The sequence below is a fragment of the Somniosus microcephalus genome, chromosome 16 (genome assembly GCF_052327205.1).
Source record: "Somniosus microcephalus isolate GS21.2 chromosome 16, FLI_Smic_1.0, whole genome shotgun sequence".
In the NCBI taxonomy this organism is placed as follows: domain Eukaryota; kingdom Metazoa; phylum Chordata; class Chondrichthyes; order Squaliformes; family Somniosidae; genus Somniosus; species Somniosus microcephalus.
Window position 1 is genome coordinate 2224431 of NC_141002.1, and position 25626 is coordinate 2250056.

General features: G+C 45.9%; 1 protein-coding gene across 6 annotated transcripts in view; it reads right to left on the reverse strand.

Annotated features, from left to right (window-relative positions):
• kdm5a (lysine demethylase 5A) overlaps positions 1 to 25626 on the reverse strand; it is a 343245-nt gene that overhangs the window by 147265 nt on the left and 170354 nt on the right. For all 6 annotated transcript variants that reach the window (XM_086008547.1, XM_086008546.1, XM_086008544.1 and 3 more), the window contains exon 17: positions 12185 to 12335. In XM_086008547.1, coding sequence (XP_085864673.1) covers positions 12185 to 12335 — 151 coding nt within the window. The remainder of the gene's footprint in view (positions 1 to 12184; positions 12336 to 25626) is intronic.

Consider the following 25626-nt stretch of genomic DNA (forward strand, 5'->3'; position numbering starts at 1 on the left):
CAACCGTGGCTAACAAGGGAAATTAGGGATAGCATAAGATCCAAGGAGAGGACATATAAATTGGCCAGAAAAAGCAGCAAACCTGAGGATTGAGAGCAGTTTAGGTTTCAGCAAAGGAAGACAAAGGGATGAATTAAGAGGGGAAAAATAGAATATGAGAGTAAGCTTTCAGGGAACATAAAAACTGACTATAAAAGCTTCTATAGATATGTGAAGAGAAAAAGATTGGTGAAGTCAAGCATAGGTCCCTTGCAGTCAGAATCAGGGGAATTTATAATGGGGAACAAAGACATGGCAGACCAATTAAATACATACTTTGGTTCTGTCTTCACAAAGGAGGACACAAATAACCTCCCAGAGATGTCGGGGAACATAGGGTCTAATGAGAGGGAGGAACTGAAAGAAATCAGTATTTGTAGGGAAATGGTGTCAGGGGAAATTGACGCGATTGAAGGCCGATAAATCCCCAGGGCCTGATAATCTACATAGAACCTAGGGTACTTAAGGAAGTGGCCCTAGAAATAATAGATGCATTGCTGGTCATCGTGCAACATTCTATAGACTCTGGAACAGTTCCCATGGATTGGAGGGCAGCTAATGTAACCCCACTATTTAAAAAAGGTGGTAGAGAGAAAACGGGAAAATGCTAGAGTCCATTATAAAAGATGTAATAGCAGAGCACTTGGAAAACAGGATCGGACAAAGTCAACATGGATTTACAAAAGGTAAATCATGCTTGACTAATCTACTGGAATTTTTTTTGAGGATGTAACTGGTAGAATAGATAAGGGAGATGTGGTGTATTTGGACTTTCAGAAGGCTTTCGATAAGGTCCCGCATAAGGGAGCATGCAAAGTTAAAGCACATGGGATTGGGGGTAAGGTACTGACTTGGATAGAGAACTGGTTGGCAGACAGGGAGCAAAGAGTTGGAATAAACGGGTCTTTTTCCGAGTGGCAGGCAGTGACTAGTGGGGTACCGCAGGAATCGGTGCTAGGACCCCAGCTATTCACAATATATATTAATGATCTAGATGAGGGAACTAGATGTAATATCTCCAAGTTTGCAGACGACACAAAGCTGGGTGGGCGTGTGTGCTGTGAGAAGGATGCCGAGAAACTCCAGTATGATTTGGACAGGTTGGGTGATTGGGCAGATGCAGTATAATGTGGATAAATGCAAGGTTATGCACTTTGGTGGCAAAAACAGGAAGGCAGATTATTATCTGAATGGCAATAGATTGGGAAAATGGGAAGTGCAACGAGACCTGGGTGTTCTTGTGCACCAGTCGCTGAAGGTAAGCATGCAGGTGCAGCAGGCGGTAAAAAGGCAAATGGTATGTTGGCCTTCATAGCGAAAGGATTCGAGTACAGGAGCAAGGACGTCTTGCTGCAGTTGTACAAGGCCTTGGTGAGATCACACCTTGAGTATTGTGTGCAGTTTTGGTCGCCTTATCTGAGGAAGGATGTTCTTGCCATGGAGGGAGTGCAGCGAAGATTCACCAGACTGATACCTGGGATGGCAGGAATGACGTATGAAGAGAGATTGGGTCGATTGGGCTTATATTCGCGAGAGTTTAGAAGAATGAGAGGGGATCTCATTGAAACTTATAAAATTCTAACAGGAATAGACAGACTAGATGCAGGAAAGATGTTCCCGATGGTGGGGGAGTCCAGAACCAGGGGTCACAGTCTAAGGATAAGGGGTATGCCATTTAGGACTGAGATGAGAAGGAATTTCTTCACCCAGAGAGTGGTGAATCTGTGGAATTCTCTACCAAAGAAGGCAGTTGAGGCCAATTCATTAAATATATTCAAGAAGGAGTTAGATATATTTCTTAAGGCTAAAGGGATTAAGGGATTTGGAAGAAAGCAGGGACAGGGTACTGAATTTGGATATCAGCCATGATCTCATTAAATGGCGGAACAGGCTCGAGGGGCCGAATGGCCTACTCCTGCTCCTATCTTCTATGTTTCTATGTTTGCGCCATGAGCACATTGTACTGCGCTTTTCATTAATAGTGATCACTCAATGCATGCTTCAGAGCTGGAAGTGTCCGCAGGGCAAAGTAGTAATGATTTTAATGATGTGCACAGCTCCTTTCAAAAGCAGTGTTGGTGTCAAGCTACAAGTGGAATATGGCAGACTTCCAAGAGCCAATGAGTCATAGTTTGTTTTATTCTCTGCTGGCAAATCAGCAGTTTCTCCCAGTGGGATTTTCAAGTAAGGCAAGTGTTGTAGCACTTACCTTACTCATATACTGCTTAGCATGGTAGCAGGAAGGAGGGTCACCACTGGGACTTGACTATCCCATATTCATGCAATTAACTCAATCAGAACAGCTCCAAAAGGCTCATGCATGCGCCTGTAACAGACTGCACCCTCCAACCAGGAGACAGTGTCCTTCTAGCTAGCATGCAGCAATGTCTCTAATAGACATGCACTCTACAGAGGAGTTAGGAGCTGATGGTGACAGTGCCTTTTGGGTGGTCAGTTTAATGCAAGTCAGTCAGCAAATGTAAAATAAGACCAATGACTTTGTTATTAATTGAACAATTCTAATCCCACACATTATCCAATCTTGAATAGATGTGGGAAGTAATTTTTTTGTCCTGATGTCATTGACCCTTGACCCCCCTCCTCCCCACCATATTGAGCAACCATAAAATAGTGACTCCAGCAGGACTTTCTGGAACAAGGAAAATCATGGTCTGTTAGGGGATGTATCATTCAAAGAATTACTAAGACTATACAAAAACAGATAAACTTATTATCTTAAAATAAAGACAGAAAATGCTGGAAATACTCAGCAGGTCAGGCAACATCTGTGGACAAAGAAACAGAGTTAACGTTTCAGGTCGATGACCTTTCATCAGAACTGGAGATTTAACAGGTTTTAAGCAAGTCAATACAGAGGCAGGGAAAGGGGGAGGGAGAGCGGAAAGGACAAAAGGGAAGGTCTGAGATAGGAGGAAGGTACGGCGGGGGGGAGGGGGAGCGGGCGGGGGGATGGGGAGGGAGCGCGGCAGGGGGGAGGGGGAGCGGCGGGGGGAGGTGGGTGGCGGGGGGATGGGGAAGCAGGAGTGACGTGGGAGTGGCAGGGGGAGAGGGAATGCGGGAGGAGGGGGAGGGGGAGTGGGGCGGTGTGGTGGAGGTTGGAAGGGTGGAGGGGGGAGAGAGGTGGGAGGGAATTCTTTGTCTCTAAGATTGAGACTATCCAATCAGCTGCCCCTGCTACTTCCCCTACCCATCGGGCCAAACTTTCTCTAAGCTTCCCCCCGCCCTAGCCCTGAACTTGGATCTTTCTCCAGTTTCTCTGCGATCTCCCCTCATGCTCCCTGCGAGCTCATCTTGTTCACGAGACCGACCTACTGCACCCTCGACACTATTCCCACTTAACTGTTGACCACCCAACTTCCCTTCCTAGCTCCCATGTTAGCTGACATTGTTAACAGTTCTCTCTCCTCAGGTAGTTACCCGCTCCTTCAAATCTGCCGTCATCACCCCTCTTCTCAAAAAACCAACCCTTGATTACTGTCCTTGCAAACTACCGCCTCATCTCTAGCCTCCCTTTCCTCTCCAAAGTCCTTGAACGTGTTGTGACATTCCAAATCCGTGCCCATCTTTCCCGGAGCTCCATGATGAATCTTTCCAATCAGGTTTCCGCCCCGCCAAAACGGCTCTCATCAAAGTCACAAATGACATCCTATGTGACTGTGACAGAAGTAAACTACCCTCCTTGTCCTTCTCTACCTGTCTGCAGCCTTTGACACGGTTGAATACTCCATCCTCCTCCAACGCCTCTCCACTGTCATCTAATTAGATTTGACTGCACGCGCCTAGTTTCATACTTATCTTTCTAACCGTAGCCAGGGAATTACCTGCAATGGCTTCTCTTCACGCTCCTGCATTGTTACCTCTGGTGTCCCCCAAGGATCTATCCTTAGCCCCTTGGTATTTCTCATCTACATGCTGCCCCTCGGCGACTTTGTCTGAAAACACAGCATCAGTTTTCACATCTACGCTGACGACACCCACTTCTCGACCTCTCCACTGTCCGACATCCATTACTAGATGAGCAGAAATTTCTTCCAACTAAATACTGGGAAGACCGAAACCAATCGTCTTTGGTCCCTGCCACAAACTCCATTCCCTAGCCACCAACTCCATCCCTCTCCCAAGCATCTGTCCAAGGCTGAATCAGACTGTTGGCCACCTTGGTGTCATATTTGACCCTGAAATGAGCTTCCGACCACATATCCATGCCATAACTAAGACTGCTCATTTCCACCTCCCTAACATTGCCCGACTCCAACCCTGCCTCAGTTCATCTGCTGATGAAACCCTCATTCATGCCTTTGTTACCTCGAGACTTGACTATTCCAATGCACTCCTGGCTGGCCTCCCACGTTCTACCCTACATAATCTTGAGGTCATCCAAAACTCTGCTACCCCGTGTCCTAACTCGCACCCAGTCCCGTTCACCCAGCACTCCTGTGCTCGTTGACCTACATTGGCTCCCAGTTAAGCAACGCCTCAATTTTAAAATTCTCATCCTTGTTTTCAAATCCCTCCATGACATCTTCCCCTCCCTATCTCTCTAATCTCCTCAGCCCCACAACCCCCAGAGATATCTGCGCTCCTCTAATTCTGGCCTCTTGAGCATCCCTGATTTTAATTGCTCAACCATTGCTGGCCGTGCCTTCTGTAGTGTATGTACCTTTAAGAGCCCCTGTGTACTGTAATACCGGTAGTGACCACTCGGGTATATAAGCCTGTATAGCGTCTTGTATCTTTTAGTTCACCTCCAGACTTTGTTCAGTAAACACCTGTTAAACCAACTCCTGCATTCCGTGTCTCCATTAACACACAGATACAACAGTGGCGACGAATTGGAAACGGACTTACCTGCAATTCGGCAGCACCTCAAGGAGATCGATTCCTCAGACGAAGGTCGAAGAAAAAAAACTGTGGTTTCACCAGCTAGCCGGGCTGGTGGCAGGTACTGCACTAATCCCTCCTGGGCGGCGGGCTGGGGCTCGATCGGGTGGCTCTGCAGCGGGGCCGAGCAGCGAGTCGGAAGGCGGAGGCAAACAGAGACGGAGGGTGGCGCACTCGGGAGACGGCCGGCGCTGCAAAGCAAGTCGGCATTCGGACCAAGCAGAGGGAGGGGAAAGTCCCAGAGAGTCCGGCGGGAACGAGTCTCCAACTATTAAAAATATCTGTGTAAATAAAAACCGCAGAGAACAGCGTTGTCAGCAGCGGCAGCGGTGGGAAAGCGCGGGAAGCGCCATTTTTTCTCGGCAGGGAAGAAAGGAAAGCGCGGGAGGCGCCATTTTTGATTTTCAGGATGCCTAAGACTGGCAATATTACTGCTTTCGATAGTGATATAGAGGATTGGACCACATATGTGGAAAGAGTGGAGGTATATTGCACAGCGAATGAAGTAGAGGATGATAAAAAGGCATCGGTACTTCTAAATCTGATGGGCGCAAGGACATACAGGCTGTTACGAAACTTAATCACTCCAGCCAAACCGATGGACAAGAATTTTAAGGAGATTGTTGATACCCTACTTAAACCCAACACCGCTGCTGATAGCGGAACGATTCAAATTCTTCAGGAGGAATCAGCACAAGAATGAAAGTAACGCTGATTACCTCACCGAATTAAGAAAGCTGTCAAAGCACTGCCAATTCGGGGCAGGACTGGCAGATTCTCTACGAGACAAATTCGTCTGCGGTCTCCTAAGTGAAGGAACACAGAAAAGGCTACTTTCTGAGAAAGATTTGACACTGGACAAGGCTTTCAGTGTGGCTGTATCATACGAAGCAGCAGCAAGAGGAGCTGCAGAGATACAGCAAAAGCCACAGGACTTCGGCACCCATGAAATGACACGGGGTTTCGAGAGATGTTATCGCTGCGGCAGATCCACCCATGACCGGAGGGACTGCTGGTTCAAGGACAAAGCATGCAGGCAATGCGGAAAGATGGGACACATTGCACGTGTATGCCGATCTGGAAACAAAAAATCCACTGACAGAAAAAAAATCAATAAGGAAAAGTACAGAAAGGTACAAATGATGACGGACAGTAGCTCCGAAGACCAGAAGAGCGATAGCGACTCCGGAAACAAGAGACTAAGCTGTCTCAAATTACATAATGTAATTGCCAAAGAAGATTACCAGACCATTTGGGTTACCCTCACAATAGCGGGGTCCCCAATTAAAATGGAGCTAGATACAGGATCAGCTCTGACCGTCATAAGTCGACGGGATTACGAGTGGCTATTTCCGCATATACCTTTGAAAGACACATCCATTATCTTGAAGACATATACGGGGCAGAAAGTATACCTCAGAGGGAAAATAAAGGTGCCTGTTGTATACAACGGCAAGGAAATACAGAAGTTGTATTTATACGTTCTGCAAGATGGTGGTCCACCGTTGTTGGGACGTGAATGGATCAGGAAGATACATTTAGACTGGCACTCCATTCAGGCACTGACGGTGACCAGTAAGAAAAAAAATGATGATGACGTCATACCTGAACGATTAAAAGACATCTTGGCTAACGCCAAAGAAGTGTTTCAACAGGAACTAGGAACCTTGAAAGGCGTCAACGCCTCAAAAAAAGTGGAAGATGCGGCAATTCCCAAGTTTTTTAAGGCAAGGCCGGTGCCATACGCAATTCGTCCAGCAGTCGAGGCAGAGCTGGAGAATTTGGAAAAAGCAGGCGTGTTATCCGAGGTAGATTGGAGCGAGTGGGCAACACCCATCGTCCCGGTCATGAAGAAAACGTTGAATAATGATAAATCTGAAGAACAGAGAAAAATTCGCATCTGTGGGGACTTCAAGGTGACTGTAAACCCGGTCCTTCACACGATACAGTATCCTCTTCCAAGGATAGAAGATATTTTCGCCTCACTATCCGGAGGGAAACGTTTCACCAAAATTGACTTGGCACAGGCATATCTACAGATGGAGGTTGAGGAGGCCTCTAAAAAGTATCTCATGATAAACACACACAAAGGCCTGTACCAGTACAATTGACTGGTTTTCGGAGTAGCATCAGCTCCAGCTATCTGGCAAAGAGCTATGGAGCAAGTCCTGCAAGGGATTCTGGTGACTCAATGCTACCTAGACGACATCCTTGTAACAGGAGAAAACGACAACGAGCACCGTGCCAATTTGGAGCAGGTGCTCACTAGGCTGAGAGAACGGGGCCTACGAGCAAATCGCCCCAAGTGCGAATTTTTCCAGGAACAAATATCATATTGTGGCCATATAATTAACAAAGAAGGGTTGCATAAGTCACCTGAAAAAATTGAAGCGTTCATAAAAGCCCCAGCACCTGAAAATGTCTCACAATTAAGGTCGTTCCTGGGATTGATAAATTAGTATCATAAATTTTTACCGAACTTGTCAACTGTTCTACACCCTCTTAACGAACTGCTACAAACGGGAGTAATTTGGAAATGGAGCGAAGACTGTAAATGTGCCTTCCATAAATGCAAAGGCTTGATCACGTCCAAGGAAGTGTTGGCTCATTACAACCCATCACTGCCAATCAGACTGGCGTGCGATGCATCCCCTTACGGCGTAGGAGCGGTATTATCGCATAGATTCCCTGATGGCTCGGAGCGGCCGATAGCTTTTGCGTCACGCTCATTGAACTCAGCTGAGCGTAACTATGCCCAGATCGACAGGGAAGCACTCAGCCTGGTGTGGGGAGTGAAGAAATTCAACCATTACCTACACGGAGAAAAATTTACCTTGTTGACTGACCATCAACCCCTCGTCTCCATATTCAACCCTAAAAAGGGCGCTCCCATTATGACAGCGCAAAGGCTACAGAGGTGGTCCCTTTTCCTAGGGGCACACCAATATGACATAGAATACAAAGGATCAAAACAGCATGGGAATGCTGACGGTTTATCGCGCCTACCGTTGTCAACGGTAGAAGAGACACCTACAGTGGACCCAGTGGAGATGTTCCACTCAACCATAGTGGAATGTCTACCAGTAACAAATTCCACCATTGAAAAGGAAACGAGAAATGACCCGACTCTCTCATGAGTCTACGATTTAACGGTGAAGGGATGGCCAGCACATGGCAAACCACTGTTGCCAGCATTCTCGCAAAGAAGAGAACAGCTGTCAGTGTGCCGAGGAGCCTTGATGTGTGGATCCAGAGTGGTGATTCCACCCAAACTCCAGGATAAAGTGCTAAAGGAGCTTCACGAGGGGCATCTGGCTGGAGTGAAAATGAAGAACCTAGCCAGGGCATTTGTATGGTGGCCAGGTATCGATGGAGACATCGAAGAAATGACCAAGAGCTGTCTAGGATGCCAGAAGGTCCAAAACGCCCCACCACAAGCACCTCTACATCCATGGGAGTGGCCCTCGTCTCCATGGCAAAGGGTACATATCCACTTTGCTGGTCCATTTATGGACTCAATGTTCTTAATCGCGGTTGATGCACACTCCAAGTGGCCGGAGGTAATAAAGATGTCCTCCACCACCACGGAAAAAACCATCGCAGTATTAAGGATCATATTTGCCAGGAATGGGCTGCCTGAACAGATCTGTTCTGATAATGGGCCGCAATTTGTGTCCGAAGAATTCAGGAAGTTCTTAAAAAACAATGGGGTTAAGCAATGGTATGTCCGCCCCATACCATCCCGCCACCAATGGATTAGCTGAAAGGTTTGTCCAGGCCTTCAAGAAGGCCATAAAGGCCATGGGTAATGAAGAAATAAATCTACAACATAAGGTAGATAACTTCTTGTTTGCGTACAGGAATGCAACACATGTGGTTACAAACCAAACTCCCGCCATGATGTTTTTCAATAGAAGACTAAGATGCCGGCTGGATTTGATCAAGCCAAACATCAGAAGGGACGTAGAGAACCGGCAATTTCAAGGCATGAATGAAAGGCCAACTAGAACCTTCCAGATAGGTCAACAAGTTTTGGCCCGGGACTACCGTACTGAGAAATGGCAGCCTGGAACTATTTGCACACGACTAGGACCGCTGATGTATACCATGGACATTGGAGAAAGCATAATAAGGCGCCATGCTGACCAGATCATAGAGTCATCCGGAAAGGGACAACCTACACCACAACTCTATACGCCTAATGATGAAGCAGAGATACCCATAGTATCTACCTCCGATCCGGTGACACTGGAACCAGATGAACCTGACACTGGCATTCAAGCCGAATCGACCTTGCCAAAAGAACCTACTACACCACCGAAAACTACTACACCACCAAGGCGTTATCCGGACCGAGTCAGGAAGCCTCCAGAGAGACCGACTTATAATTGATTAACTGCAGCAAATGTGTAGATTATTGTTCTTCTAAACATGTTAATTAATGATTACTTAAAATGTTATGTACTAATTATCTAAAAGGGGAGGAATTGTAGTGTATGTACCTTTAAGAGCCCCTGTGTACTGTAATACCGGTAGTGACCACTCGGGTATATAAGCCTGTATAGCGTCTTGTATCTTTTAGTTCACCTCCAGGCTTTGTTCAGTAAACACCTGTTAAACCAACTCCTGCATTCCGTGTCTCCATTAACACACGGATACAACACCTTCTGCTTTCTAGGCACAAAGCTCTGGAAATCTCTCCCTAAACCTCTCCGCCACTCTACCTCTGTTTCCTCCTTTGAGATGTTCCTTAAAATCTACCTCTTTGACCCAGCTTTTGGTAGAATCATAGAATGTTACAGCACGGAAGGAGGCCATTTTGGCCCATCATGTCCGCGCCAGCCAACAAAGAGTCATCCAGCCTAATCCCACTTCCCAGCTCTTGGTCCGTAGCCCTGCAGGTTACAGCATCCCAAGTGCACATCCAAGTACTTTCTAAATGTGGTTAGGGTTCCTGCCTCTACCACCCTTTCAGGCAGTGAGTTCCAGACCCCCACAACCCTCTGGGTGAAGAAATTTCCCCTCAAATCCCCTCTAAACCTTCCACCAATTACTTTAAATCTGTGCCCCCCTGGTTTTTGACCCCTGTGCTAAGGGAAATAGGTCCTTTCTATCCACTTTATCTAGGCCCCTCATAATTTTATACACCTCAAAAAGGTCTCCCCTCAGCCTCCTCTGTTCCAAGGAAAACAGACCCAGCCTATCCAGTCTTTCCTCATAGCGAAGATTCTCTACTCCCAGCAACATCCTTGTAAATCTCCTCTGTACCCTCTCTAGTGCAATCACATCTTTCCTGTAATGTGGTGACCAGAACTGCACGCAGTACTCTAGCTGCGGCCTAACTAGTGTTTTATACAGTTGAAGCATAACCCCACTGCTCTTGTATTCTATGCCACAGCTAATAAAGGCAAGCATTCCGTATGCCTTCTTAATCACCTTATCTACCTGGCCTGCTACCTTCAGGGATCTGTGGACATGCACTCCAAGGTCCCTTTGTTCCTCTACACTACTCAGTGTCCTACCATTTAATGTGTATTCCCTTTCCTTGTTCGCCCTCCCCTTCCTTGCTAGTCCTCTCCAAATGCATTACCTCACACTTCTCCGGATTCAATTCCACTTGCCACTGTTCTGCCCACCTGACCAATTTATTGATATCTTCCTGCAGTCTGCAGCTTCCTTCTTCAGTATCAACCACACAGCTGATTTTAGTATCATCTGCAAACTTCTTAATCATACCCCCTATATTCAAGTCTAGATCATTGATATATACCACAAAAAGCAAGGGACCTAGTACTGAGCCCTGCGGAACCCCACTGGAAACAGCCTTCCAGTCACAAAAACACCCATCAACCATTACCCTCTGCTTCCTGTCTCCGAGCCAGTTTTGAACCAATTTGACACTTTGCCCTGGATCCCATGGGCTTTTAACTTCGTGACCAATCTGCCATGTGGAACCTTATCAAAAGCCTTGCTAGGTCACCTGCCCTAATTTCTCCATATGTGGCTTGGTGTAAAAATTTGTTTTATAGCGCTCCTGAAGCACCTTGGGACATTTTACTACGTTAAAGGCACTATATAAATAGAAGTTGGTGTTGTTGAAGTGTAGGGGAGAGGAGAAGTGTTTTTTCTCTCTCTCCTCTCCCCTCCACTTTCAAACGCACACCGTACCCCATCCAACACCCCACCCCCTCACACACAGGCACTGTACTCCATCCAGCTCCCCACCCTTTCACACAGGCACTGTACTCCATCCAACTCTCCACCCGTTTAAAGACGCTGCACACCATTCAATCCCATCCCTTTCACAGAGACAGTACACCCATCCAACACCAGCATTTCAGTCACTGTGCCCCAATCAAATCCCCACTCTTTGACAGACATTGCACCCCTCCTCACTCCCTTCTCATTGCAGGTTGGCACTCTCCTCCATCCCCTCCCCATTCCTTCTCCCATTTTCCATTCCATTGCCATCCATTTCCCCTTCCCACCAATGTCATCCATTTACTACTTCCCTCTCCCTTTCATTGTCATCCATTAACCCCTTCCCTGCCATCCATTAACTCCTCCCTCTCCTTCACCACCATCCATTTGCCCCCTTCCACTCCCATCCATTCCCTTCTCAGTTCCATTCCAACCTGAGTCTAGCAACTAATGCAATCGACCAGGCCCCACTCTCCTCTCAGCAGCGCTCCCAGCATGAATGGCAGGGATTGTGGCTACTGTCAGCTGCCGCAATCCCTGCATTTGTGCTGAAACTGACCCTAAACGGAAAGGGTGACCAGGTTCGGTGCAATAGCAGCTGGACTTGGGTCGGAGCAGGACAAAGGGAATAGGTCTGCGCAGACTTTTGTCTGCAAATACAGCAGTGCTAAACAGAACCACAAGTGTTCATGGTTGGTATACATGCCCATCAAGCCCGAGTTTGTATTCTCCATGTAAAATTCTACAGCACTCTCTTAACACTTCTGTCCCCTCATCATAAATACATCTTTACCCTCAATCTCCTTCACACAATTATCTTTGTCTGTCTAACCTCCTAACCTCCCAGTGCCCAAAGATCACAAATGGAACAGACTATAGGGATCAGATTCTCAAACTATCATCTACAATGGAAAAATGTGACCAAGAAGAGAGGAAAACAGAACTGGGGGGGGGGAATTTTAGGGAACTTCTGCAGAATGCCATATCAAACTTTCATCACAAAGCACAAGAAGTACCTGCTCTCCCTCATTATGACGCTTACCTGTTGCGCTGCTTTCTGCTGACGAGTAGTTGGGCAATAGAAGCACAAGTTTCTGCCTCTTTCACAGCAGTTCGCAGCTGCCGCAGCAGGTCATTCTCAGGAAATTTCTTCTCTTCTGCCTCTTCCAACCGAGTTTTCAGCTCACAAAGATCTAGTCAGGAGCGAGGATAACAGAAAGCACTACTTCAAATCTATAGAAATTGTAAATCAGCAACTTCCAAATAATCAGACGAAGCCACAAGGCCCCTAAGCATGTTAGAGGAAGTGAATCAAGTTTCTTTTTCTCTGGGGGGGGGGGGAGGGAAAGGAGAGAGTAGTAACTTTTCTATAATTAGACACGGCGGTGTGATGGAGTTACCAGTACCATATATATATTTATGGTACGAACATTTGCATTAGAATCATAGTAACTGCCCAAGTTTGATGTCGATTGTATTGCTTTACATACATTCATTGATGTTGTTGGGAGGAGAGCAGAAACCAATTCAAATTTATATCCCAGGCACAAAGAGGGAGTCGCCCAACCTGATTACATAGATTATCGGGCATGTGCAACAGGAGCCATCCCAAAACTGGTATTAGCTCTTCAGAGGAGCTCTCCAATTCCATACACTGGATCCTTTTATATTCTTCATTGCAAATCCATATCCAATTCCATTTAAATGATGCTTTCATCTCTGCATCAAAAAGCAATCCCGGTTCTAATAACTTTAAGATTTGAAAAAAGATCTGCCCTGAACTCATCTGTTCTCTCCAGAGATAGTGACTGACCTGTTGGGTGTTTCCAACACTTGGTGCTTTTGCTTTTCATAATACGTATGAGACTTAATTACAGGAAACTTTGTGCTATCTGGCACCGACGAGACCGAGCTGCTGCCGTTCCCTCAAAACTGCCGGACACTCCAGAGCTAATGTTGAAACATACGGAAATTTTCATCTCCATATGAATCAACAAACCCTGTGGCTTAGCAACAGCCTCTAAACAGTCGGCAAGCGTCTCTGTAGCGTCTCTAGCTGAAGCTGTTGCTTAGCTACAGAGCTTGCAGAGCTTGACTGTTCAAAAAAAGCAAAGAAACGAAAAGAATAAAAAACGGCTCCTGATTTTTGTCGGTGGCTCGAGCTTGCCGGACGGTTCGCCTCCGGATAACACAAAGTTTCCTGTATTCTTCTGGGGCAATTTTTTGTGTTTCTCAAGCTGAGCTGGGAAATTGGACACTTCCCATTTCAAGCATGTACTGTCAACATCAACCATTCCCAGGGCAGGTACAGCATACATTAGATACAGACCCCTCCTCCCCTGTCTCCTCCACCAACAAGTGTGAGAAGCTCATGATCTTCTTTGTTACTAAGATTGAGACCATCCAGTCAGCTGCCTCTGCCACTTCCCTCCCTTCCCCTACCCACCGGGCCAAACTTCCTCTAAGCTTCCCCCCGCCCTAGCCCTGAACTTGCATCTTTCTCCAGTTCCTCTGCGATCTCCCCTCATGCCCCCTCCGAGCTCATCTTGTCCATGAGACCAATCTACTCCTCCCTCGACCCTATTCCCACTAAACTACTGACCACCTAACTCTCTTTCCTGGCTCCCATGTTAGCTGATATTGTTAATGGTTCTCTCTCTTCTGGTACTGATCCCCTCTTTCAAATCTGCCATCATCACCACTCTCCTCAAAAAAAAACCTGATTACCGTCCTTGCAAACTACCGCCCCATCTCCAACCTCCCTTTCCTCTCCAAAGTCCTTGAACGTGTTGTCGCCTCCCAAATCCATGCCCATCTTTCCCGGAACTCCATGTTTGAATCTCTCCAATCAGGTTTCTGCCCTGCCACAGTACTGAAACTGCTTTTATCAAAGTCACAAATGACATGCTATGTGACTGTGACAAAGGTAAACTACCCACCTCATCCTTCTCGATCTGTCTGCAGCCTTTGACATGTTTGACCACACTATCCTCCTCCAACACCTCTCCACCGTCGTCCAGCTGGGTGCATCTGCACTCGCCTGGTTCCATTCTTATCTTTCTCAGCATAGCCAGAGAATCACCTGCAATAGCTTCTCTTTTTGCTCCCGCACCATTAACTCTGGTGTCCCCCAAGATCTATCCTTAGCCTCCTATTTCTACATCTACATGCTGCCCCTCGGCAACATCATCCAAAAACACAGCTTCAGTTTCCACATGTACGTGGACAACACTCAGCTCTACCTCACCACTGCCTCTCTCGACCCCCTCCACTGTCTCTAAATTGTCAGACTGCTTATCCGACATCCAGTACTGGATGAGCAGAAATTTCCTCCGACTAAATATTGGGAAGACCGAAGCCATTGTCTTCGGTCCCCGCCACAAACTCCGTTCCCTAGCCACCGACTCCATCCCTCTCCCTGGCAACTGTCTGAGGCTGAACCAGACCGTTAGCAACCTTACCTTTGTTACATAAGATAAGAAATAGGAGCAGTAGGAGGCCATTTGGCCCCTCGAGCCTGCTCCACCATTCAATAAGATCATGGCTGATCTACCTCAACTCCACTTTCCTGCACTATCCCTTGATTCCCTTAATATCCAAAAAACTATCAATCTCTGTCTTGAATATACTCAACGACTGAGCCTCCACAGCTCTCTGGGCTCGAGAAGTCCAAAGATTCACCACCATCTGAGTGAAGAAATTTCCCCTCATCTCAGTCCTAAATGGCCGACCCCTTATTCTGAGACTGTGACCCCTGGTTCTAGACTCCCCAGCCAGGGGAAACATCCACCCAGCATCTACCCTGTCAAGCCCTGTAAGAATTTTGTATGTTTCAATGAGATCACCTCTCATTCTTCTAAACTCTAGAGAATATAAGCCTAGTCTACGCAATCTCTCCTCATAGGACAATCCCCCCATCCCAGGAACCAGTTTGGTGAACCTCCATTGCATTCCCTCTATGGCAAGTATATCCTTCCTTAGGTAAGGAGACCAAATCTGTACACAATACTCTAGGTATGGTCTCACCAGGGCCCTATATAATTGCAGTAAGACATCTTTACTCTTATACTCAAATCCTCTTGTAATAAAGGCCAACATACCATTTACTTTCCTAATTGCTTGCTGTGCCTGCATGTAAGTTTTCAGTGATCCATGTACTTGGACACCCAGGTCCCTCTGAGCACCAACATTTTCCAATCTCTCACTACTTAAAAATATTCTGCTTTTCTGTTATCCTACCAAAGTGGATAACTTCACATTTCTCCACATTATATTCCATTTGCCATATTCTTGCCCATTCACTTAGCCTGTCTATATGCCTTTGAAGCCTCTTTGCATCCTCCTCACAACTTACAATCCCATCCAGCTTTGTATCATCAGCAAACTTGGACAGATTACATTTGGTCCCCTCATCTAAATCATTGATGTAGATTGTGAATAGCTGAGGCCCAAGTACTGATCCTTGCAGTACCCCACTAGTCACAGCCTGCCAACCCGAAAATGACCTGTTTATTCCTACTCTGTTTTCTGTCCGTTAATCAATCCTCAATCCCATGAGCCCTAATTTTGTTTAATAACCTCCTGTGTGGCACCTTATCGAAGGCCTTCTGAAAATCCAAATACACCACATCCATTGGTTCCCCCTTATCCATTCTGCTGGTTACAACCTCAAAAAACTCCAACAGATTTGTCAAACACGATTTCCCTTTCATAAATCCGTGTTGACTCTGCCCAATCCCATTATTACTTTCTAAGTGCTCGGTTACCAGGTCCTTAATAATAGATTCTAGCATTTTCCCCACTACTGATGTCAGGCTAACTGGTCTGTAGTTCCCCGTTTTCTCTCTCCCTCCTTTCTTAAATAGTGGGGTTACATTTGCTACCTTCCATAGATACATAGATACATAGAAGATAGGAGCAGGAGTAGGCCATTCGGCCCTTCGTGCCTGCTCCGCCATTCGATGAGATCATGGCTGATCCTTTAATTCAGTATCCCGTCCCCGCCTTCTCTCCGTAACCCTTAACCCCTTTTGCCCGTAGAAATATATCTAATTCCCTCTTAAATATATTTAATGAGCTGGCGTACACTGCCCTCTGTGGCAATGAGTTCCACAGGTTCACCACTCTCTGAGTGAAGAAATTCCCCCTCATCTCTGTCCTAAATGGTTTAGCCCTTATCCTTAAATTATGTCCTCTAGTTCTGTTCTCACCCGCCAAGGGAAACATTCCTTCTGCATCCAGTCTGTCTAGACCTGTCAGAATTTTATACACTTCTATGAGGTCCCCTCTCAATCTTCTAAACTCCAGTGTGTACATCCCTAAACTACATAGTCTCTCCTCATAGGTCATTCCCGCCATTCCTGGTATCAGCCTGGTGAATCGCCGCTGCACCCCCTCCATGGCAAGAACATCCTTCCTCAGATGAGGCGACCAAAACTGTACACAGTACTCGAGGTGTGGTCTCACCAGTGCCCTGTACAGCTGCAGCAAGGTATCCCTGTTCCTGTATTCTAACCCTTTTGCTATGAAGGCCAGCATACCGTTTGCCTTCTTGACCGCCTGTTGCACCTGCATGCTCGCCTTCAGTGACTGGTGTACAAGAACACCCAGGTCTCTCTGTACTTCCCCCTCTCCCAATCTATTGCCATTTAAATAATAATTTGCCCTCCCGTTCCTGCACCCAAGGTGGATAACTTCGCACTTGTCCACATTATAGTGCATCTGCCATTTATCCGCCCAATCGCCCAGTCTGTCCAAATCGCTCTGGAGCTTCCTGGTCTCTTCCTCTGAGCCCACCCCCCCTCCTAGTTTAGTGTCGTCTGCAAATTTGGAAATGCTGCATCCGACTCCCTGATCCAGGTCATTAATGTAAATTGTGAACAGCTGGGGGCCCAGGACAGATCCCTGTGGTACCCCACTTGTTACTGCCTGCCATTCAGAAAATGAGCCGTTTATTCCAACTCTCTGTTTTCTATCTGACAGCCAGTTCCCTATCCACGCCAAAACTTTCCCCTTTATCCCATGAGCCTCAATTTTCCATGCTAATCTTTTATGTGGGACCTTATCGAAGGCCTTTTGGAAGTCCAGGTACACCACATCTACTGGCTCTCCCCCATCTATTCTACCAGTTACTCCCTCAAAAAATTCCAATAGATTAGTCAAGCACGATTTACCCTTTGTAAATCCATGTTGACTCTGTCCTATCCTGTCCGTGGGAATCATTCTAGAATCTATGGAATTTTGGAAAATGCATCCACTATCTCTATAGCCATCTCTTTCAAAACCCCAGGATGTAGGCCATCAGGTCATGGGGATTTATCAGCTTTCAGTCTCATTAATTTCTCCAGTACTATTTTTTTTTTTACTAATACTAATTTCTTTTAGTTCCTCATTCTCGCTAGACCCTTGGTTCTCCACTATTTCAGGGAAGTTTTTTGCGTCGTCTTCCGTGAAGGCAGGCACAAAGTATTTGTTTAATTTCTCTGCCATTTCCTTATTCCCCATTATAATTTCTCCTGTCTCAGCCTGTAAGGGATCTACATTTACTTTCGCTAATCTTTTCCTTCTTACATACCTGTAGAAGCTTTTACAGTCTGTTTTTATGTCTCTCGCTAGTTTACTCTCACAGTCTATTTTCTCTTTATCAATTTCTTGGTCCTCCTTTGCTGAATTGTAAAATCCTCCCAATCCTCAGGCTTACTACTCTTTTTGGCAACATTATAAGCCTCTTCCTTTGATCTAATACTATCTTCAACTTCTCATTAGCCACGGTTGGACCATTTTTCCTGTGGGGCTTTTGTGCCTTAAAGGAATGTATATTTGTTGTAAATTATATATTCCTTCTTTAAATGCTAGCCATTGCTTCTCCACCGTCATACCTTTTAATGTAGTTTCCCAATCTACCTTAGCCAACTCACCCCTCAAAGTAGTTTGCTTTGTTTAGATTTAAGACCCTAGTTTCGGATTTAACTAAATCACTTTCAAACTCAATATAAAATTCTATCATATTATGGTCACTCTTCCCAAAAGGCCTCTTTACTACAAGGTTATTAATTAACCCTACCTCTAGACTTGACTATTCCAACGCACCACGTTCTACCCTCCGTAAACTTGGTCATCCAAAACTCTGCTGCCCGTGTCCTAACTCACACCAAGTCCATTTCACCCATCACCCCGATGCTCCTACATTGGTTCCCAGTTGTGCAACATCTCGATTTTAAAATTCTCATCTTTATTTTCAAATCCTCCATGGCCCCGCCACTCCCCATCTCTAATCTCCTCCGAGATTTCTGCGCTCTTCCAATTCTGGCCTCTTGAGCATCCCCAATTTTAATTGCTGAACCATTGGTGGCCGTGCCTTCAGCTGCCAAGGCCCCAAGCTCTGGGATTCCCTCCCGAAACCTCTCCACATCTCTTCCTCTTTTTCCTCCTTTAAGACGCCCCTTAAAACCTACCACTTTGAACAATCTGCCGTAATATCTCCTTACGTGGCTCGGTGTCAAATTTTGTTTTATGATGTTCCTGAAGGGCCTTGGGACATTTTACTATGTTAAAGTCGCTCTATAAATACAAGTTATTGTTGTTGTTGAATATCTAATATACAGAGTACAGATCCAGAGAACTGGAGGGTTGCAAATATTACACCATTGTTCAAAAAGGGGGAGAGATAAAAACCTGGTAACTACAGGCCAATCAGCCTAACGTCAGTGGTGGGAGAACTGCTAGTGACCATAATCCGGGACTAAGTTAATTGTCACTTGGAAGAACATGGGTTAATAAATCACACCAATGTGGATTTGTTGAAGGCAAAGCATGTCTGACAAACTTGATTGCGTTCTTCAATTCAATAATGGACAGGGTTGATGAAGGTAGCGTGGTTGATGTGTATGTGGACTTTCAGAAGGCATTTGATAAATTGCCACATAATAAACTTGAAACAAAAGTAAAGCCGATGAGATTAAAGGGGCAGGGGCTATGTGGATACAAAATTGGCGAAGGGACAGAAAGCAGAGAATAGTGGTGAACGGTTGTTTTTCAGACTGGACGAAGTATATAGTGGTGTCCCCCAAGGGTCGATATTAAGACCACTGCTCTTTTTGATATAAATTGAAGACCTTGACTTGGGAATAAAGGGGATGATTCCAAAGTTTGCTGATGACACAAAGCTTGGAAATGTAGTAAACAGTGAGGAAGATAGTAGCAAACTTCAGGAGGATACAGACAGACTGGTGAAGTGATGCATTTTGGAAGGAAAAATGAGGAGAGGCAATTTAAAGTAAATGGTACAATTTTAAAGGGGGTGCAGGAGCAGAGACGTCTCGGCATGTACGTACACAAATCTTTGGAATTCTCGACCCCAGAGGGCTGTGGATGCTTAGTCGTTGAGTATAGTCAAGACAGAAATCGATAGATTCTGGCTATTAAGGAAATTAAGGGATATGGGGATAGAGCGGGAAGGTGGAGTTGAGGTAAAAGATCAGCCATGATCTTATTGAATGGCAGGATAAGTTGAGATGGTTGCAGAAAAAAACATATGGGATCCTTGGCTTTATAAACAGAGGCATAGAGTACAAAAGCAAGGAAGTTATGCTAAACCTTTATAAAACACTTAGTTAGGCCTCAGCGAGAGCAGTCTGTCCAATTCTGGGCACCACACTTTAGGAAGGATGCCAAAGCCTTGGAGAGGATGCAGAGGAGATTTACCAGAATGACACCAGGGAGGAAGAATTTCAGTTATGTGGAGAGACTAGAGAATCTGGGATTGTTCTCCTTAGAGCAATCTACACTGACCCATCAAACACTCCCAGGGCAGGTACAGCACAGGTTAGATACAGAGTAAAGCTCCCTCTACACTGTCCCGTCAAACACTCCCAGGGCAGGTACAGCACGGGTTAGATACAGAGTAAAGCTCCCTCTACACTCTCCCATCAAACACTCCCAGGGCAGGTGCAGCACGGGTTAGATACAGAGTAAAGCTCCCTCTACACTGACCCATCAAACACTCCCAGGGCAGGTACAGCACATGTTAGATACAGAGTAAAGCTCCCTCTACACTGTCCCATCAAACACTCCCAGGGCAGGTACAGCACGGGTTATATAGAAACATAGAAGATAGGAGCAGGAGTAGGCCATTTGGCCCTTCGAGCCTGCTCCGCCATTCAATGAGATCATGGCTGATCATCCAAATTCAGTACCCTGTCCCTGCCTTCTCCCCATATCCCTTTAGCCTCAAGAAATATATCCAAATCTTTCTTGAATATATTTAATGAACTGGCCTCCACCGCCCTCTGTGGCAGAGAATTCCACAGGTTCACCACTCTCTGGGTGAAGAAATTCCTCCTAATTTCAGTCCTAAATGGCTTACCCCTTATCCTTAGACTATGACCCCTGGTTCTGGACTCCCCGGCCATCAGAAACACCCTTTCTGCATCTAGTCTGTCCAGACCTGACAGAATTTTATAGGTTTCGATGAGATCCCCTCTCAATCTTCTAAACTCCAGTGAGTATAAGCCCAATCGACACAATCTCTCCTCTTACGTCATTCCTGCCATCCCAGGTATCAGCCTGGTGAATCTTCACTGCACTCCCTCCATGGCACGAACGTCCTTCCTCAGGTAAGGGGACCAGAACTGCACACAATACTCAAGGTGCGGTCTCACCAAGGCCCTGTACAACTGCAGCAAGACATCCTTGTTCTTGTACTCAAACCCTATTGCTACGAAGGCCAACATACCATTTGCCTTCTTAACCGCCTGCTGCACCTGCATGCTTACCTTCAGCGACTGGTGCACAAGAACACCCAGGTCTCTTTGCACTTCCCCTTCTCCCAATCTATTGCCATTCAAATAATAATCTGCCTTCCTGTTTTTGCCACCAAAGTGGATAACCTCACATTTATTCGCATTATAGTGCATTTGCCATGTTTCTGCCCAATCACCCAACCTGTCGAAATCGTACTGGAGTTTCATGGCATCCTCCTCACAGCATACCCTCCCACCCAGCTTTGTGTCGTCTGCAAATTTGGAGATATTACATCCAATTCCCTCGTCCAGATCATTAATATATATTGTGAACAGCTGGGGTCCTAGGACCGATCCTTGCGGTTCCCCACTAGTCACTGCCTGCCACTCGGAAAACGACCCGTTTATTCCAACTCTTTGCTTTCTGTCCGCCAACCAGTTCTCTATCCAAGTCAATACCTTGCCCCCAATCCCATGTGCCTTAATTTTGCATGCTAACCTCTTATGCGGGACCTTATCGAAAGCTTTCTGAAAGTCCAAATACACTACATCCACTGGTTCTCCTTTATCTATTTTACCAGTTACATCCTCAAAAAATTCCAGTAGATTAGTCAAGCATGATTTACCTTTTGTAAATCCATGTTGACTTTGTCCGATCCTGTCTCTGCTTTCCAAGTGCTCTGCTATTACATCTCTTATAATGGACTCTAGCATTTTCCCCACTACCGATGTCAGGCTTACCGGTCTATAATTCCCCACTTTTTCTCTGCCACCTTTTTTGAATAGTGGGGTAACATTAGCTACCCTCCAATCCATGGGTACTGTTCCAGAGTCTATTGAGTTCTGGAAGATAACCAGCAATGCATCTACTATTTCTAGGGCCACTTCCTTAAGTACCCTTGGATGTAGATTATCAGGCCCTGGGGATTTATCGGCCTTCAGTCCCATCAATTTTCCTAACACCATTTCCCTACAAATACTGATTTCTTTCAGTTCCACCCTTTCATCAGACCCTATGTTCCCCAGCATCTCTGGGAGGTTATTTGTGTCCTCCTTTGTGAAGACAGAACCAAAATATGTATTTAGTTGGTCTGCCATTTCTTTGTTCCCCATTATAAATTCCCCCGATTCTGACTGCAAGGGACCTATGCTTGACTTCACCAATCTTTTTCTCTTTACATATCTATAAAAGCTTTTACAGTCAGTTTTTATGTTACCTGCTAGCTTACTCTCATATTCTATTTTCCCTTTCTTAATTAATCCCTTTGTCCTCCTTTGTTGAATCCTAAACTGCTCCCAATCCTCAGGATTATTGTTTTTTCTGGCCAATTTGTATGTCCTCTCCTTGGATCTTATGCTATCCCTAATTTCCCTTGTTAGCCACGGTTGAGTCACCTTTTTTGTTTTATTTTTATGCCAAACTGGGATGAACAACTTCTGTAGTTCATCCATTCGGTCTTTGAATGTTTGCCATTGCCTATCCACCGTCAACCCTTTGAGTGCCATTCCCCAATCAATCCTACCCAACTCGCTCCTCAGACCATCGTAGTTTCCTTTATTTAAATTGGGGACCCTAGTTTCTGAGTCAACTACTTCATGCTCCATCTTAATGAAGAATTCGATCATATTATGATCGCTCCGACCCAAGGGGCCTCGTACAACAAGATTGCTAATTAATCCTTTCTCATTACATAATACCCAGTCTAAGATGGCCTGATCTCTGGTTGGTTCCTCGACATATTGCTCCAGGAAACCATCCCATAAACATTCCAGGAATTCCTCCTCCACAGTATTGTTACTAATTTGGTTAGCCCAATCTATATGTAGATTAAAGTCACCCATGATGACTGCTGTGCCCTTATTGCACGCTTCTTCAATTTCCCTTTTAATGCCATCCCCAACCTCCGCCTTACTGTTTGGAGGTCTATATACCACTCCCACTAATGTTTTTTTCCCCTTAGTATTTCTCAATTCTACCCATACAGATTCCACATCATCAGAGCTAATATCCTTCATTACAATTGTGTTAATCCCTTCTTTAACCAGTAATGCTACCCCTCCTCCCTTTCCTTTTTGCCTATCTTTCCTGAATATCGAATACCCCTGGATGTTGAGTTCCCAGTCTTGGCCATCCTTGAGCCACGTTTCCGTAATCGCAACCAAATCATATTCGTTTACCTCTATTTGCGCAGCCAATTCATCCACCTTATTACAAATGCTCCTCGCATTAAGACACAAAGCCTTCAGGCTGGTTTTTTTAACGCTCTTAGACCTATTAGAATTATTATTTACTGTGGCCACGTTTGATTTAAACCGTTGATTTCTCTGACTGCCTCTTTTGTTTTTCTCCTTCCTATCTTTTGCTTTTATCCTCGTTTCCCTTTCCTCTGTCTCCCTGCACAGGTTCCCAACCCCCTGCCATTTTAGTTTAAACCCTCCCCCACAGCACTAGCAAACACTCCCCCTAGGACATCGGTTCCAGCCCTGCCCAGGTGCAGACCGTCCGGTTTGAACTGGTCCCACCTCCCCCAGAACCGGTTCCAATGTCCCCCTGGCACCATTCCTCTAGCCACGTATTCATCTGAAGTATCCTTCTATTTCTACTCTGACTCGCACGTGGCACTGGTAGCAATCCTGAGATTACTACCTTTGAGGTCCTGTTTTTTAATTTACCTCCTAACTCCCTATATTCCGCTTTTAGGACCTCATCACGCTTTTTACCTATATCGTTGGTGCCTATATGCACCACGACAACTGGCTGTTCACCCTCCCCTTCCAAGATGTTCTGCAGCCGCTCGGAGACATCCTTGACCCTTGCACCAGGGAGGCAACACACCATCCTGGAGTCTCGTTTGCGACCGCAGAAACGCCTATCTATTCGCCTTACAATTGAATCCCCTATTACTATAGCTCTACCACTCTTTTTCATCCCATTCTGTGCAGCAGAGCCACCCCTGGTGCCAGGAAGTTGGCTGCTGCTGCCTTCCTCTGATAAGCCATCCCCCCCAACAGTACTCAAAGTGGTATATCTGTTGGAGAGGGGGATGGCCACAGATGACCCCTGCACTACCTGCCTGCGCCTAGTACTCTGCCTGTTGGTCACCCGTTCCCTTTCTTCCTGTCTAACCTCTACACTCCCAGGGCAGGTACAGCACAGGTGAGATACAGAGTAAAGCTCTCTCTACACTGTCCCATCAAACACTCCCAGGGCAGGTACAGCACGGGTTAGATACAGAGTAAAGCTCCATCCACACTGCCCCATCAAACACTCCCAGGGCAGGTACATCATGGGTTAGATGCAGAGAAAAGCTCCCTCTACACTACCCCATCAAACACTCCCGGGGCAGGTACATCATGGGTTAGATACAGAGTAAAGCTCCCTCTGCACTGTCCATCAAATACTCCCAGGGCAGGTACAGCACGAGTTAGATACAGAGTAAAGCTCCCTCTGCACTGCCCCAAACACTCCAGGGCAGGTACAGCACAACTAGTGTTGCGATGGGGTGGAAAGTTTCCGGTAAATTTCTGGAAATTTTAGCTTGGGAATTTTGAGAATTTTGCCCCAAAAAGCACATGCTAGCATAATATTGTTTTTTTTTTGGGGGGGGGGGGGGGGGGGGGGTTTGTATTTCTTTAATTTTTTTTCCACAGGTTCTCTCTTAAAATTACTAACAGAGATGGAGTCTTAATTATTGAGGAATTTCTTAATCAATATATGTTTATCTTCTTACTTGGCTTGTTTTAATAATTACAAGTTTTGTGTGTGACTGTGAACAAGTGTGTCCTGATTGGTTGGATGAGTGGATGAGCGATTAGCTCCCTCTATTGGTGATGTAGCATCGTGTGTGCGCACAGGTCATGCTTCCATCACATGGAGCATCAGGAAAAATTTACTCACCCTGCTGCAATCACGCTGATCGACACAGAGACGAATGCCCTTTATTTCTCTGCATAGAACAATGCCACGTTTAACAAGATGTGTGGAAGCATTTTACCCCAGGCATTAAAGATGGAAAGACTGTGTACATGTGCAAACACTGTACAAAGCCATATGTAAAGAATGCCACAAAGAGGTAGCAGCATTTATCCAAATGCAACAACTTCACTCAAAGCTCACAGCAGTCAGCCCAAAGTTCCTCTGTTTCCATTCAAGAAGATGATGGTTCACATTCAGCATCAGGCTCCTTATCATCAGCAACTCCTGGCCCACTTGGAAGGTTCTTTGATACAATGAATAACCATAGCCAGAAGAATGCAGATGAGTGCCTTGCTCGAGCTATATATGCGACAGGCTCACCCCTTATGCTCACAGCCAATGTGTACTGGAAGAGATATTTCAATGTTATTCACCCTGCATACTGTCCTCCCACCAGACATGCTTTGTCTACTTATTTGCTGGAGGCTGAGTATAACAGAGTCCAAGGAAAGCTCAAAGAAACGATAGAGATGGCAGACTGTGTTGCAGTTATCTCAGATGGGTGGTCAAATGTACGAGGGGAGGGCATCATAAACTACATCGTCTCCACTCCTCTCCCAGTGTTCTTCAAGAGCACAGACACGAAGGACAACAGACACACAGGCACATACATTGCTGATGAGCTGAAAGCGGTCATCAATGATCTTGGATCACAAAAGGTCTTTGCAGTAGTTACTGACAATGCTGCAAATATGAAGGCTGCTTGGGCTCAAGTGGAGGAGGCCTACCCTCATATTACGTCTACTGGGTGCGCAGCTCATGGGCTCA